Source organism: Eumetopias jubatus, unplaced genomic scaffold (assembly GCF_037043125.1).
Source record: "Eumetopias jubatus isolate StellerSeaLion01/CBP00866 unplaced genomic scaffold, mEumJub1_p1.0 scaffold_3, whole genome shotgun sequence".
Taxonomy (NCBI): Eukaryota; Metazoa; Chordata; class Mammalia; order Carnivora; family Otariidae; genus Eumetopias; species Eumetopias jubatus.
The window spans coordinates 115,849,728-115,866,885 of record NW_028274809.1 but is presented as its reverse complement, the minus strand read 5'-3'; the positions used below and the strand labels follow the sequence as shown (position 1 = coordinate 115,866,885).

General features: G+C 35.3%; 1 protein-coding gene across 2 annotated transcripts in view; it reads left to right on the top strand.

Moving 5' to 3' along the window:
• Positions 1-17,158, top strand: part of MICU2 (mitochondrial calcium uptake 2) — a 173,143-nt gene that overhangs the window by 111,287 nt on the left and 44,698 nt on the right. For both annotated transcript variants that reach the window (XM_028104924.2, XM_028104932.2), the window contains one exon: positions 13,189-13,254. In XM_028104924.2, coding sequence (XP_027960725.2) covers positions 13,189-13,254 — 66 coding nt within the window. The remainder of the gene's footprint in view (positions 1-13,188; positions 13,255-17,158) is intronic.

Below are 17,158 nucleotides of genomic sequence, written 5' to 3'. Positions count from 1 at the left end.
AATAAGTAAACATCAGCCTTAAACAAAAATTAGACCAAATGGACTTAATGGATATATACAGATATTCCATCCAAAAGAAGCAGAATACACATTCTTCTTAAGTGCACATGGAACATTCTCCAGGATATTCTCAAATTTAAGAAGATTGAAATTATATCAAGCATCTTTTCAGGACATTGTGGTATTAAAGAAGAAATCAATCACAAAGAAAACTGGAAAAATCACAAATGTGTAGAGATTGAACAATATGCTACTGAACGACCAATGGGTCAATGAAGAAATTAAAGGAGAAATTTAAAAAAATGCCTTGGAAAAAAATTTAAAAAAAATACCTTGAGACAAATGAAAATGAAAATACAAACATAACAAAATCTGTGGGATAAAGCAAAAGCAATTCTAAGAAGGAACTTTATAGCAATACAGGCCTCTCTTAAGAAACAAGAAAAATCTCAGTCTAACTTTGCACCTAAAAGGTCTGGAAAAAGAACAAATGAAACCCAAAATTTGAAGGCAAAAAATAATTAAAATCAGAGCAGAAATGAAATAGAGACTAAAAAGACAGTAGATGAAATCAATAAAACTAAGAGCTGGTTCTTTGAAGAGAACTACAGAATTGACAAGCCTTTGGATAGCCTCATCAAGAAAAAAAAATCCTCAAATAAATAAAATCAGAAATGAAAGAAGGGAAGTTACATCTGATACCACAGAAATAGAAAGGATCATAAGAGACTTCTATGAAGAATTATACTCCATGAAACTGGACAACTAGAATAAACGGATAAGTTCCTAGAAACATACTACCTTCATGAAGAAATAGAAAATCTGAATAGATGAATTTCCAGTACAGAGATTGAATTAGTTATCAGAAACTTGCCAACAAACAAACGTCCAGGACCAGATGGCTTTACTGGTGAATTCTACGAAACACTCAAGGAACATTTAATACTTGTACTTCTGAAACTCTTAAAAAATTGAAGAAGAGGGAATGCTTCCAAACTTATTTTAAAAGACCAACATTATTCTCATACTAAAACCAAACAAGGACACCGCAAAAAAAAAAAAAAAAAAAAAATTATAGGCCAATATCCCTGATGAACATAGCTGCAAAAATACTCAACAAAATATTATCAAACTGAATTCAATAATACATTAAAAAGAACATATACCATGTTCAAATGGGATTTATTCCAGGGATGCAGGGATGTTTCAGCATCTATAAATCAGTAAACATAGTACACCACATCAACAAAGTGAAGGATAAAAATCATACAATCCTCTCAACAGATGCAGAAAAAACATTTAACAAAATTCAACATAAATTTAGGATAAAAAGTCTCTACAAAGTGTATAGAGAGACCCTTCCTCAACATAATAAAGGCCATATATTACAAACCCACAGCCAATATCATGCTTAATGGTAAGAAGCTGAAAGGTTTTCCACTAAGATCAGGAATAAAGTAAGGATGCCTATGGTTACTGTTTTTATTCAACATAGTACTGGAAGTCCTAGCTGGAGCAGTTAGGCAAGAAAAAAGAAGTGAAAGGCATCCAAATTAGAAAGGAAGAAGCAAAACTGCCACAATTTGTGAACGACACTATTTTATGTATAGAAAAACCATAAAGACCACCAAAAAGCTGTCAGAAGTAACAAACAAATTCAGTAAAGTTGAGGATAAAAAAATCAATGCACAGGAATCTGTTCGTGTTTTTATGTACTAACAATGAACTATCAGAAAAATTAAGAAAACAATTCCATTTAAAATTGCATCAAAAAGAATAAAATATCTGGAAATACATTTAACCAAGGAGGTGAAAGACTGGTAATCTGAAAACTATAATACATTAATGAAAGAAATTGAAGAAGGCACAAATAAATGGAAAAATATTCCATGCTCATGAATTGGAAGAATTAATATTGTTAAAATGTCCATATTACCCAAAGCAATCTATAAATTGAATGCAGTCCCTACCAAAATTCCAGTGACATTTTTCACAGAAATAGAACTGTCCTAAAATTTGTTTGGAGCCACAGAAGATTCCTAATAGCCAAAGCAATCTTGAAAAAAGAAAGAAGCATCACGCTGCCTGATTTCAAACCATTACAAATCTACAGTATAATATTGGCATAAAAGCAGACACAAAGACCGATGAGACACTATAAAGAGCCCAGATATAAAGCCATGCATATGTGGTCAATTAAATGATGACAAAGGAGGCAAGAATATACAATTGGGAAAGGACAGTCTCTTCAGTAAATGGTACGGGGAAAACTGGACAGCGACATGCAAAAGAATGAAGCTATACCATTCTCTTTCACCACACACAAAATTGACTAAAAATGGATTAAAGACTTGAATATAAGACCAAAACTTATAAAACTTCTAGAAGAAAACATAGGCAGTTAGATCCTTGACATTGCTCTTAGCAATATTTTTTTGGATCTTACCGCAAAGACATTGGCAACAAGGCATAAATGGATTGCATCAAACTACAAAGCTTCTGCATGGAAAGGAAACCAACACAATGAAAAGACAATCAATCGACTGGGAGAAAATATTTGCAAATCATATACCTGGTAAGAGGTTAATATCCAAAACATGTAAAGAACTCATTCAATTCAACACACAACAAAAGCAAACAATCTGTTTTAGAAAATGAGCAGAGGATCTGAATAAGCTTTTTTCCAAATAAGACATACAGATGAACAACAGACACATGATAAGATGCTCAACATCACTAATTAATCAGAAAAACAAATCTAAACCACAAGGAGATACCCCCTCACACCTGTCAGAGTGGCTATTATCAGAAAGATTAAGAAATAACAAGTGTTGGCAAGGATATAGAGAAAGGGAGCTCTTGTGCACTGTTGGTGGGAATGTAAATTGGTGCAGCCACTATGGAAAACAGTATGGAGGATCTTCAAAAAACTAAAAATAGAACTATCATATGATCCAGCAATTCTACTTCTGAGTATCCCAAGAAAATGAAAACACTAATTCAAAAAGATACCTGTACCCCGCTGTTTGTCTCAGCATCATTCACTATAGCCAAGATATGGAAACAACTGAAATGTTCATCAGTGGATGAATGGATAGAGAAGTTGTATGTATATGTGATGCAGTTTTACTCAGCCATGATAAAGAAGGCAATCTTGCCATTTGTGTCAACATGGATGGACCTTTAGGATATGCTTGTGCTTGGTGAATTAAGTCAGAGAAAGACAAATACCATATGATTTTACTTATACATGGAATCTAAAAAAACAAAACACATGAACAAACAAAACAAAACTCCTAGATGGAGAGAACAGATTGGTGGTTGCCAGAGGAGAGTGGTTAGGGGAGATGAGTAAAATGGGAGAAAGAGATCAAGAGGTACAAACTTTCAGGCATGAAATAAGTAAGTCATGGGTATATGATATATAGCATAGTGACTAATCAATAACATTGTATTTGCATGTTATGTAACAGTATGGTGACAGGGGAAAACTAGATTTATTGTGGTGATCATTTCATAACATATATAAATATCAGATCATTATGTTGTATACCTGAAATTAATATGTCATATGTCAATTATACCTCAATTTTTTTTCCATCATGATAAGTGTACTTTTTAATCCCCATCCCCTGTTTCCCCCAAGCCCCCACCCACCTCCCCTCTGGTAACCATCATGTGTTAAGAGATTGTTTCTTGGTTTGTCTCTCTTTTTTTTTCCTTTTGCTCATTTCTTGTTTCTTAAATTCTGCATATGTGTAAGATCATATGTGACCTCAACTTTAAAAATTACAGCATAGAGTAATAGCTCATTTACATTAATTACTTGAATAATTATTTCATTTCTGTGGTCATTATATTAGGAAACCTAAATATGTAACATCTTATATTTGAAATTTTATTGAACAAACCTAACAGTTCTTCTCAGATTAGAAGAACATATTTAGGGGCACCTGGATGGCTCAGTTGTTAAGCATCTGCCTTCGGCTCAGGTCATGATCCCAGGGTCCTGGATCGAGCCCCGCATCGAGACCCGCATCGAGCTCCGCATCGGGCTCCCTGCTCCGCCGGAAGCCTGCTTCTCCCTCTCCCACTCCCCCTGCTTGTGTTCCCTCTCTCGCTGTGTCTCTTTCTGCCAAATAAATAAATAAAATCTTTTTTAAAAAGAAGAAGAAGAACATATTTAAAGGGCATGGGTTTTTTGTTTTGTTTTGTTTTGTAGATTATCTGAATGTTTGTCCAGTAAATTTTATTTATTGCTCTTCCTACCATAAGTGCTAATGCATGAGAATAGGTAATGAAAATTACTTTTAATACCCAAAACATAGATATAGCAAAGTGATTTGAACAGCAAATACAAAAGTAGTGATGAAATATGTTAATATAAATTCTTTGGAAATGTCCTAAAATATAAATTGCCTCCGTTGGTTTCTTTTGTGTTATGCAGTACATTCATGTTTTATTAATACCCAGATCTAGAAACTGTGGAAGTAATTGCTTACTTCTCTATCCCAAGAACAAGTAAAATAGCAACTATCTGTATAAGCTATTTTCTTTCAGATAATAACAAACAATATAGCAGTGATCAAAGCCAGCAATAGTTAATACATTTAATCTTTACCTTGATAGATGGCACATCTGCTTATTTGGGCTAAGTGCCAGGGTTTTAGTGCAGTTTCTTTAAACAATACCTTAATGACATGTCTGTTTACTAGTGTGAATTTCTGCTTAGGTGGTCCTTTTATTTCACACTGATTTCATACTGGCAGTTAGGATCGTGCTCTTAATATAGTAGTGATATAATTTTATCATGCCAAATATACATGCTAGTGTTATTATTAAGTAAATATAAAAGCCTTCAGTAGAATTTATTCTTCTTGAATTTGGGATATGTTCTTGTTTCAGAGTTTAAACTAACATGATTCTGAAAGCAAAAATAAGTTAAATCAATCCTACATACATTTCTTCATTTTCAGCCTGTAATTGGAAATATGAATCGATATAAATTTAAATAGTCAACTTGGCAGTACTTTTTTAATCATAGAATTTGTATTTGGTGAATATGTCCTCCTTCTTCTTTTACCCCTTATATATTATGACCACTTTACCTTCTCTCTATTTCTCTCAAAACATCCCTATTTCTTCCACAAACTTTGTTCTTCCCTCTGCCTGGAATGTCCTTTCCCCATTCCTTCTGTAGCTTTTACCATTCAGATCTCGGCCCACATGTCCTGTTCTCACAAAGAACCACACAGAATAAACCTATCTAACAGTAATCCATACCCAGCAGTCTCAGAATCCTGTTACCCTACTTTTATTTTATCTTAGTCTTGTCATACTTTGAAATACTAGTCATATTTGAAATTCTCTTATTTGTTCACTATTTGTTATCTCTAGCTCATTTAGAATGTAAGTTTCATGACAGCAAGGATATTATCTGTCCTTAACTGCTATATTCCCAACACTTAGAACAACACTGTCATTACATGATAGGCACTTACTATATTGCTATCATCAATCAGTAGCATGTACAGCCATTTTAGAAACTGTCTTAAAACCAGAGAGTCCTTTTGGCATAAGAGAATACAGTTGACCCTTCAACATGGTTTTGAGGTGCACAGGTCCAGTTAGACGCAGATATTTTTATAGTACAGTACTGTAAATGTATTTCCTCTTCCTTATGGTTTTCTTAATAACATTTTCTCTTCTCTAGCTTACTTTAAGAATACAGTATATAAAACAGTCAACATACAAAATATGCTTATGTTATCAGTAATGCTTTCAGTCAGCAATAGACTATTAGTCATTCAGTTTTAGGGGACTCAAAAGTTACACATGGATTTTCGGCTGCACAGGTTCAGCACCCCAACCCCTGTGTTTTTCAAGGGTCAGCTGTGCTAGTATAAAATGTTTATGCTCTTTCAAGCAGAACTTTTACTATAGAACTAAATGTACAGCGCTCTAATCTTCAAAGTCCATTAAAACCTGCTATAACCCTCTCCCTGAGTACAGACCAAAATGTTTTAGGTAAGACTCTTAAGATGACAAGGTTTTTTTTTATTCTTATTTTTTAAAAATATAGTATAGTTGACACACAATGTTACATTAGTTTTAGGTGTACAATGTAGTGCTTCAACAGCTCTGTGTTATGCTGTGCTCACTCTAAGTATAGTTACCATCTGTCACCATGCAATGCTATTATGGTACCATTAACTATATTCCCTATGCTTTTATGTTTGTGACTTACTCCAAAACTGGAAGCCTGTATCTCTCACTCACCTTCACTCATTTTGCCCACTCCACTGACCTCTCCTCTGACAACCATTAATTTGTTCTGTGTATAGGGCTCATTCTGCTTTTTGTTTGTTTGTTTATTCATTATTCGTTTCTGGGTTCCACATACAATTAAAATCATATGATATTTGTCTTTCTCTGACTTATTTCACTTAGCCTAATATCCTGTAGGTCATCACAAATGGCAAGATCTCACCCTTTTTGTGGCTATGTAATATTCCATACCTTTATCAATTCATCTATAGATGGACACTTAGGTCGCTTCTGTGTCTTGGCTATTGTAAATAATGCAATAAAAATAGGGGTCCATATGTCTTTTCATATTAGTGTTTTTGTTTTCTTTGAGTGAATACCCAGTAGTGGAATTATTGGATTATGTGTTATTTCTGTCTTTAATTTTTTGAGGTACCTCCATACCATTTTACACAGTGGATGTACCAGTTTACATCCCTACCAACAGTGCACAAGAGTTCATTTTTCTCTGCATCCTTGCCAACATTTGGTATTTCTTAACATGGCAAGCTTTATCTCACACCATACCCACTTGTACAGAACTTTAGGACAGAACCTTGTTCTTTTAAATTCCACACCATATTGGAATAAGCCAATGTTGTAAAAAGCCTCCTAAAAAATTCTCATGTCAATGAACTAATCTTATTTGCTTTGTTTTATTTGTAATTATTTAATGACTATGTGAAGATTATAACAACTATATTAAATGTCATAATAAAAGAAATATAATTTTTAAAATTATGTACAAAAACTTACAATCACTATGGATAACATCTATTTGTATTTTTAAATTGTTATCTGGATGATAAATTTTGAAGAATTTTCCGTACTGGATCTAATTGTAGTACTTTAAGAGGGTCCAAATTACCAGTGTTAGAAATGAAAAAGAAATATCACCACAGATTCTGCAAATATCAGAAGGATTGAAATGGAATATTGTGAACAGCTTACTCATATGTGACTGTAAATTTGATAACTCAGATGAACTGGACAAATGCCTTTAAAAAAAAACTTACCAAAACTAACAAGAGATAGAAATCTGAATAGCCGTTCATCAAAGTAATTGAATTTGTTATCAAAAACTTTCCCACAAAGAAATGTCCAGGCCCAGATGGTTTTACTGGTGAAATCTATCAAGTTATTTAAGGAAGAAGAGATGCCAAATTTTCACAGACTCTTTCAGAAAATACAAGAAAAAGGAACAGTTCCCTCTTATATCCCTGATAACTAAAACTTGGCAAAGGTCTAACAAGAAAAGTAAATTATAGACCAACTTTCATCATGAACAAAGACACAAAATACCTAATCAGAACAAAACACATTGTATACTATATAAAATAATGCACCAAAATCAAGTGAGATTTATGCAAAGAATACAAAATTTGTTTAAAGATTGAAAATCAATTAATGCAATCCAACATACTAACAGAATAAAGGAGAGTTCAACATGATCCTATCACTACATGCTTACAAAGTATTTAAGAAAATAAGCACTTTCATAATAAAACTGAGCAAAGTAGAAATTGAAGAGAACTTTTTCAATTTGATAAAGGGCATCTATAAAAAATTTAAAGATGGCATCCTGCTACAGATCAAATACAGAATGTTGTCCCTTTCTGATCAGAAACAAGGCAAGGCTATATTCTCTTATCTCTTCTGTTCAACATTTTACTGAAGATTCTAATAGCAGTACAAGTGGGGGGAATAAAAAGATTGGAAAGGAAGAAGTAAATCTTGGAAAGGAAGAAGTAAATCTGACCTTATTCACAGATATCAACAAGAAAAGTAAATCTGCTAGAACCAAAAGCGAATTTAGGAAGTTCTCAATGTAGAATGTCAATATGGAGAAATCAGTTGTATTTCTACATGCTAGTAGCAAATAGTTGGAAAATGAAACTAAAATCAGTTCTCCATCGTGGATCACTACATCAAAAACCAATGGTGTATGGTATGGTGACATAACATAATAAAATTTTAAAAATTAAAAAATAAAATCAGTTCTCCTCTAGATGGTATCAAATAACATAAAGTAAGTAGAAATAAATTTAACAGAAGCATTCACCAGAAACTTCAGACATTGCCAATAGAAATTCAAGGAAACTTAAATAAATGGAGGAATATACCATGTTAATGGTTAAAAGATTCAGTAGTGGTTTTTTTTAAGATTTTATTTTTATTTATTTGAGAGAGAGAGAATGAGAGATAGCACGAGAGGGAAGAGGGTCAGAGGGAGAAGCAGACTCCCCGCTGAGCAGGGAGCCCGACGCGGGACTCGATCCCGGGACTCCAGGACCATGACCTGAGCCGAAGGCAGTCGCCTAACCAACTGAGCCACCCAGGCGCCCTGATTCAGTAGTGTTAAGATGTCATTTCTTCCCAAATTGGTCTAAAGATTTAACTTCCCAAGCAAAATCCCAGCAGGCTTTTTTTGTAGAAATTAACAAACTGATTTTTAAGTGTATATGTAAAAACAGGGGACCTAGAACACTCAAATCAATCTTGAGAAAAAGAACAAATTTGGATAACTCACACTACCCGACTTTTAAGACTTACCACAAAGCTACGGTGATAGTAACACTGTGATATTGATCTAAGGATGGGTAAATAGATCAGTGGAAGATAATAAAGAATCCATACATGGTTACTTAATTCTCAATAAAATCACCCAACTCAGTACATAGGAAAAGAAAACTCTTTTCAATAAATGACACTAGAACAATTGGATATGTATATGAAAAACAAAAATTAGTTATAACCCCTGCCTCAAAGCATATATAGGCATAACTTGGAGATACCACGGGTTTCGTTCCAGACCACCACAATAAAGCGAGTCAAATGAATTTTTTGGTTTCCTAGTGCATATAAAAGTTACGTTTATACTATACCATAGTCTGTTAAGTGTGCAGTATCATTATGTCTGAAAAACCAGTGCACATACTTTAATTAAAAAATACTTTATTGCTAAAAAATGGCTAACCATCACCTGAGCTTTCAGTGAGTGGTAATCTTTTTTAGGGTCGTGTATCAATGTTTATGGTTACTGATTGATCAGGGTGGTAGTTGCTGGAAGTTGGGGTGATTGTGGCAATTTCTTAAGACAGTGGAGTTTGCCTCATTGATTGAATCTTCCTTTCACAAATGATTTCTCTCTAGCATATGATGCTGTCTGATAGCATTTTACCCACAGTAGAACTTCTTTCAAAATTGGAGTCAATCCTTTCAAACCCTGCTGACTCCTTTATCAGTTAAGTTTATGTAATATTCTAAATCCTTTGTTGTCATTTCAACAATCTTCTCCAGGAGTGGATTCCATTTCAAGAAACCACTTTCTGTGCTTATTCATAAGAAGTAATTCTTAATCCATTAAAGTTTTATCATGAGATTGCAGCAGTTCAAATATAAAAATAATGAAAAAGCTTGAAATATTACAAGAATTACCAAATGTGACACAGAGACACAAAGTGAACAAATGCTGCTGGGAGGGGCGCCTGGGTGGCTCAGTTGGTTAAGCGACTGCCTTCGGCTCAGGTCATAATCCCAGGGTCCTGGGATCGAGTCCCATATCGGGCTCCCTGCTCAGCAGGGAGTCTGCTTCTCCCTCTGACCCTCTTCCCTCTCATGCTCTCTATCTCTCATTCTCTCTCTCTCAAATAAATAAATAAAATCTTTAAAAAAAAAAATGCTGCTGGGAAAATGATTCCAAGAGCATTGCTCAATACAGGATTGACACAAATCTTCAATTTTAAAAAATGCAGTATCGGGGCACCTGGGTGGCTCAGATGGTTAAGCGTCTGCCTTCAGCTCAGGTCATGATCCCAGGGTCCTGGGATCAAGTCCCGCATCGGGCTCCCTGCTCCTTGGGAGCCTGCTTCTCTCTCTCTCTTTCCCCCTCTCTCTCTCTTCTCCTCTGTCTCTCATGAATAAATAATAAAATCTTTAAAAAATAAATAAAAATAAATAAAAAATGCAGTATCTACAAAGTGCAATAAAGCAAGATGTGTCTATAAAAATGTATTTGAGATGGATTATAGGTCTAAACATAAAAACTAAAACCATTAAGTTTCTGGGGGAAAAAACCATAAGAGAATATACTCAGGATCTAGGATATTCAGAGTTTCTTAAGGCACTAAGCAATAACCACGAAAGAAAAAAATTAAGTTAGTCTTCATCCAAATCAAAAACTTTTATTCATTCAGAGACCCGTTAAGAAAATGAATATGCGGGCGCCTGGGTGGCCCAGTTGTTAAGCGTCTGCCTTCGGCTCAGGTCATGATCCCAGGATCCTGGGATCGAGTCCCGCATCGGGCTCCCTGCTCAGCAGGAAGCCTGCTTCTCCCTCTCCAACTCCCCCTGCCTGTGTTCCCTCTCTTGCTGTGTCTCTCTCTCTCAAATAAATAAGATCTTAAAAAAAAAAAGAAAAGAAAAGAAAATGAGTAGGCAAACTATAGCATGGGAGAAAATATTTTCCAAGCAGGTATCTGACAAAGGACTTGTATCCAGAATATATAAAGAACTCAACAACTTAATAATTTAAAATTAAGAAGGACTTAATTGTTCCCTTCCTAGGAATTCATCTGAGAGAAATATTAAGATATGTCCACAAAAAAACAGAATTATATAAGAAAGCTTATGGCAGAGATCTGCTGTACAACATAGTACATATAGTTAAGAGTACAGTGTTGTACACTTAAAAACTTAAGAAGGTACATCACATGCTAAGTGTTCTTACACCAAAGGAAAAAGAAAACACAAATCTTTTGGAGGTGATGGATATGTTTATTACCTTAGTGTATCTCAGATGTATGCATGTGTCCAAACTCATCAAAATGTATACATTAATGTATGCAATTTTTTGTATATTAAGTATACCTCAGTAAAGCTAAAAAAAAAATTTATGGTAGCTTGATTCAACAGTAGTCAAAAACTAGAGACAGTGCAAACATCTCTCAACAAGTGAATGGATAAATAGTGATATATTTATACAGTGCGATACACCTCAACAATAAATAAGAACAGACTACTTATATGCAAAGATGAATGAATCTCAAAACCATTATGCAGAGTAGATGATAGCACAAAAGAATACATACCATTTGATATAATTTATTTGAATTTTTAAACTAAGTGAAACTCATTTAATGGGGAAAAGAAACTAGAACTCTGTTGTTCTCTTTGTGAGGATGCAGAGAGAAAGGATTGACTGGGAAGGGACAAAAAGAACTTTTGAGAAAATAGAAATGTTCTATTCCAGGATAGGAGGATGGGTTACTCAGGTATATCCATTTGTCAAAATTGTATGGCTATGATTTGTACATTTAGTGTATATAAATTTTTCCTCAAGAGCTGTAAATAATAATTGAGAAGGAACTGGGAATGGGTAGAAGGATAAATAAACCAAGAATGGCAGAATACTGATAAGTTGAAGCTGAAGATTGTGTGGTTTATTACAGAGTTCTCTTCACTTTGCTATGTTTGAAATTTTCCATCATAAAAATTTTTAAAGGAGACAACAGTAAGCAAGGGTAGAAAGGTATTGAACTTGGCATTATATATTTGTCAACTTAAAAAATAAGGATAAAACAAATATAAAACTTCTCAACACTTTTTCCTTAAAATAATTGTGGGGGAGATGTGGAAAAGTTTGAGGGACTAAGAGAACTAGAAATAAACCATTGCCTAAAACAAACACAATAGGGGCAGCCAAACTTGAGATAATTAATTTGGAATTTAGTTGGAGCAATTTTCAAACTATTAATAAAGAAGTAGCCTAGGAAAAAAAATGAGTGAAGGTTTGTCTCCTAATTCATTTGAATCTAAAGTTTCAGATTTTGTGTACATTTAATATTTTAAAAACTTTTTTTTAATTTGCTTTCCATATGAGGATTGGTACAAATGACCCTGAAAGGTAGGTTTTTAAATGTATTCAGCCTCAGAGCACTATTGACAATTTTATAATTGGCAGAAATGTAGGTTTTTTAAATTATTTTGATGCTTATGGCACCTGGATGGCTCAGTTGGTTAAGTATCCAACTCTTGGTTTCAGCTCAGGTCAGGATCTCAGGGTTGTGAGATCAAGGCCCATTTGGGGCTCCAGGCTCAGCTCAGAGTCCGCTTTGGATTCTCTGCCTCTCCCCCTGCCCCTCACCCTGCTCCTGCTCTCTCGTGCTCTCTCACTCTCTCAAATAAATAAATAAAATAAAATCTTTTAAAAAATTTATTGTGATGCTTTATAAATGCATAAGGGGAAGAAAACCATTTTTATATGGTATAAGTAGCTTTTGAAGAGCTATATACTTGAGGGGCACCTAGGTGACTCAATCGGTTAAGCAACCAACTCTTGATTTCCACTCAGGTCAGATCTCAGAGTTATGAGATCAAGCCCCAAGTCAGGCTCCACTCTGGGTGTAGAGCCTGCGTAAAGATTCTCTCTCTCTCTCTCTCTCTTTCTAAAAAAAAAAAAAAAAAATTCTCTCTCCCTCTTTCTCTAACCCCCCGTTAAAAAAAAAAAAGCTATGTACTTGAAAATGTGGCCATAAACTATTGATGATACAAAAAATTAATTATGAATCAAAATTCTCTTGAAGAGTGAGGATAATCATGAAGTTTTTGTAGAGTAATGTCTTTGGAATATGTGTGTATTAAGTAAACTAGCTTTCTTAGGAGAAAAAAAATGATTCAAATTGTAATAATGTAAGTACTCCTATGATTCTTACATGATTTAAGAAAAAATAAGTAACAATATTAGCTATAATGCAGAAAGAATTTAAGTTAATATTTAACAGTTAGTATATATTTTATAATGAAAACTTAGCATCTGTTTCGTAGGCTATTTTGAACAGTCCAGTAGTCACACAGCTGAATTCATGTTTGCTATTTTTTTAGCTACAGAAGATCATAAGTAAACAAGATGACTTGAAGACAACAATAGCTAATGAAACAGAATGCCAGGTATGTGCAAATAAACTAAATATTCCCAGACAGATGATATTTACAGTAGTTTCTCTATTGTTTGTCAAATAAATATTCACATATAGTTGGGAAAATTATCAGTAACTTCATTTTTCTAAATATTTTGAATAGATGTGCTACATTCACATGGTCCAGACTTCAAAAGGTTCACAAGGGTATGTGCAGAGGGCAGCATTTTCCTCCCAGTCACCCAGTTCTCCCTGAGGAGTGAGTGCTTTCAGTGTCCTGTATATTCACCCAGAGATACCTCGTGTGTATAAGTGTATCTATAAAGAAGTAACTAAATACATCCATGTGTTCTTTTTTCCATTTTTCTGCAAGGAATAGCATAGTGCGTTGTTTCACACTCTCCCATTTTTCCTCAATACATCTGGTTAGCTCCTTTTTAACAGCACCTTAGTGCTTTTTGTATGGATGTACTAGTTTATGTAACCATTCTCCTCTTTAAAAATGTTTAATGTATATCCAGTCTTTTGATAATGCAAATAATGCTGCAGTTAATTATCCTGTAATTATATCATTTTATATATATGTGAATGTATCTGAGGGATCACTTCCCAGAAATTTGATTGCTGGGTCAAAAGGTAGGATATTTCTAAGGTTGTTGATAAACTTTGACAAGTTTTGGCAAGTATCTCCTATAGAAAATGAACCAGTTTTCATTCTCACTGCTAATGTATATCAGTACATTTTCTGTTGATAATCTTTCAGTCAGTTCTTATTCCACAGTATGCTTTCCATGAGATTTTCTTAAATTTCCAATTTATTTCATCTTTTAGAGCATGTCTGCTTCAAATTTTGCACATTATTAAAATCACAATTCTTTCTTACATTTCATCCCTTTGAGCAATCCTGTGCTGGACTTCTTTTTCCCATATCTGAGTCCTTGAATGTATTCCCTTTTTCCAGCTTTATGTGTCCTGTGTGTTCCCATCATACCCTGTATGTCCGCCATCATAACACCTCTCACACATTAGTATAATTAATTGTGTCCTCCTCTGAACTGTAAGCATCATTCCTCTCTCTACAGTTGTTTGAAGTTAGGGAGCAGTCAACAAGACCACCTACTTTTGATAGCAATTGCAAGTTCACTTGCAACCCCCAAGACCACCCTTGGATTCCATTATTCACTGGAAGGACTCACAAAGTTCACTGAAAGTTGTTTGGTTCATGGGTACAGTTTTCTTACAATGAGCAGATACAGATTAAAATCAGCCAAAGGAAAAGACACATGAGGCAGAGGTCCAGAAAGTTCCCCAAGCAGAGGGTCCAGTTGTACTCTCCCCATTGGGATCATGGATAGCACTAACTCTCCCAACAAGGTGTGTAACAGTACACCTGGAGTAGTACCAGTCAGGGCCCTAATGTCCTGAGATTTTCTTGGGGTCCGCTATATAAATTTGGTTGGCTACCCATGTTGCTGGCCCCCATCTCTAGCCATTCTGGAGGTCATTCTGATACCCCATGACCCAAGCCACCACCCTAAACCTCATTGTTATTCTGGTTTGGCCCAAGGCCCCCAAGTAAACAAGACACTTATCGTAGACATCACCTCCCAGCAGCCCAAGACAAAAGCAGACTTCTATCTGGGTACGGTAAATTCTTTACTATGTAAAGCAGCAGAACATGCTTTAAATGCTCAGTAAATATTTTTAAATGAATCAATAAATATTTAATCGTATGAATATGACATTTTTATTATTGATCATTAAGATTGTTTCCAAATATTTACTGTTAGAATCATGCCCCAGTAAAGAGTTAAGCTTGTAAATTTAGGAGAACATTCTAAAGGTGAGATTGTTGGGTCAAAAGGCATGGATACTTTTAAGACTTCTGATTTATAGGGTCAAACTGCCTTCTGGAAGAGTTGTAACAATTTACAGTCCTACCACCAGTAAGCATGTCCCCCTGTGAACAGTCCAGGATTGGTATCTGTTTTTGTTTTGGTTTTTAAGCAGTGCCAATTAGATAGGGGAAAAGGTATCTCAATTATTTTTCAAGATACTTTTTATTTTATAAATTTTCTTTTTTTTTTATTATGTTATGTTCCGTTAGTCACCATACAGTACATCATTAGTTTTTGATATAGTGTTCCATGATTCATTGTTTGCGTATAACACCCAGTGCTCCATGCAAGTGTGCCCTCCTTTATACCCGTCACCGGGCTAACTCATTCCCCCCCCCAAAACCCTCAGTTTGTTTCTCAGAGTCCATAAGTCTCTCATGGTTCGTCTCCCCCTCCGATTTCCCCAAAATTTTCTGTTCTTTGGGAATTTCTTTAGGTTTTTCTTCATATTTATTTTTAGGAGTACTTTTAAGAGTAAATTAAAAATAGGGCACCTGGGTGACTCAGTTGGTTAAGCGACTGCCTTCAGCTCAGGTCATGATCCTGGAGTCCCGGGATCGAGTCCCACATCGGGCTCCCTGCTCAGCAGGGAGTCTGCTTCTCCCTCTGACCCTCTTCCCTCTCGTGCTCTCTATCTCTCATTCTTTCTTTCTCAAATAAATAAATAAAATCTTTTTAAAAAAAAGTAAATTAAGAATATTAACCTAGTATTTGTCAAATTTATTGCAATATTTATCAGATTTTTTTGTTTGTGATGTTTTGATTATAGATATTTTTATTTTTTACGTGGTCATATTTATTTGTCTTTTAATTTTATTTATCTAATAACTTTTCATTTTTTAAAATGTCTTCCCCACATCAAAATTAGTTAGAAATACTAACCTATATTATCCTCTGGTTTAGTTATGCTTTTGGTTTTTTACATTTAATTTTTTCATTCATCTGAAATTTGTTTCTAAAGGGCATCCCTGTGACATTACTTTTTTACTATTATAAGTGGACTCTTTTTCCTCAAGGGAAAAATTATTGCACAGGAAATCTATTTGATTTTTATTTTTAGCCTGGCTTTCTAGGAGTCATTCCTGTGTCTGCACAGTTTTAGTGTCCAGCCAGAGATTGGCCAGAGATTATACTAAGACAATGGAGATAATAAGCTGTGCCCTCTCTCCCCACTGCCAATGGGTCTGTGTAAGGGCTGGGAGTACATTCACACTTAGTCTCTTTTTTTTTTTTTTTTCTTTTAAGAACGGGCAGTCCTGAGAAGGCTGCAGTGATCTTTTTTTTTTTTTTTAAGATTTTATTTATTCACTTGCGAGAGAGACAGAGAGAGAACAAGCAGGGGGAGAGGCAGAGGGAGAGGGAGAAGCAGACTCCCCGCTGAGCAAGGAGCCCTATGCGGGACTCGATCCCAGGACCCCGGGATCATGACCTGAGCCAAAGGCAGACGCTTAACCATCTGAGCCACCCAGATGCCCAGTTAGGCTCTTTTTAAGCCTGAAAGTGCACACACCTGTGTCAGCTCTTTGAGCCAAGGACGTGTGGGCAGCTGGAGCTGGTGTGGTCTCTGCTGTATGTGCGGCACAACCTGGGGTACAAGGAGAGCGCAAGTCGTTATGGTTGTCTCAGCTCCTCAGTGTTTCAAGTACTGGCCATCTGCCAGTCCATTGTTTGTTCCAAAGAGGCCTGCAGTCTCAGCTAAAGGAGCCACCAAGATCACCAAGTAAACTCCCTCCATCAGCAACAGGGAAACTGGTTTTGGACAGCCTGACATTCTCTGGTAAAACTCCCACAGGATAAAGCTGGAAAGGCAAGAAGGCCATAGAGTGTGTGCTGCCCAAAGTTTAGTAGTTAATTTGAAAAACACTTCACTTTGTTGTATGCCTTTGGTTGGATTCCACAGCACTGAATAGTTGTGTTTTGACCATTTTGTCCAGCTGTTTGCTTTTAGGGGATAAGCTTTTTTGTCATCTCACTCTATCCTGTGGGAAGTCAGCAGTTATCATATTTTAATTGGCCAATAGGTTTACATTGACTTTA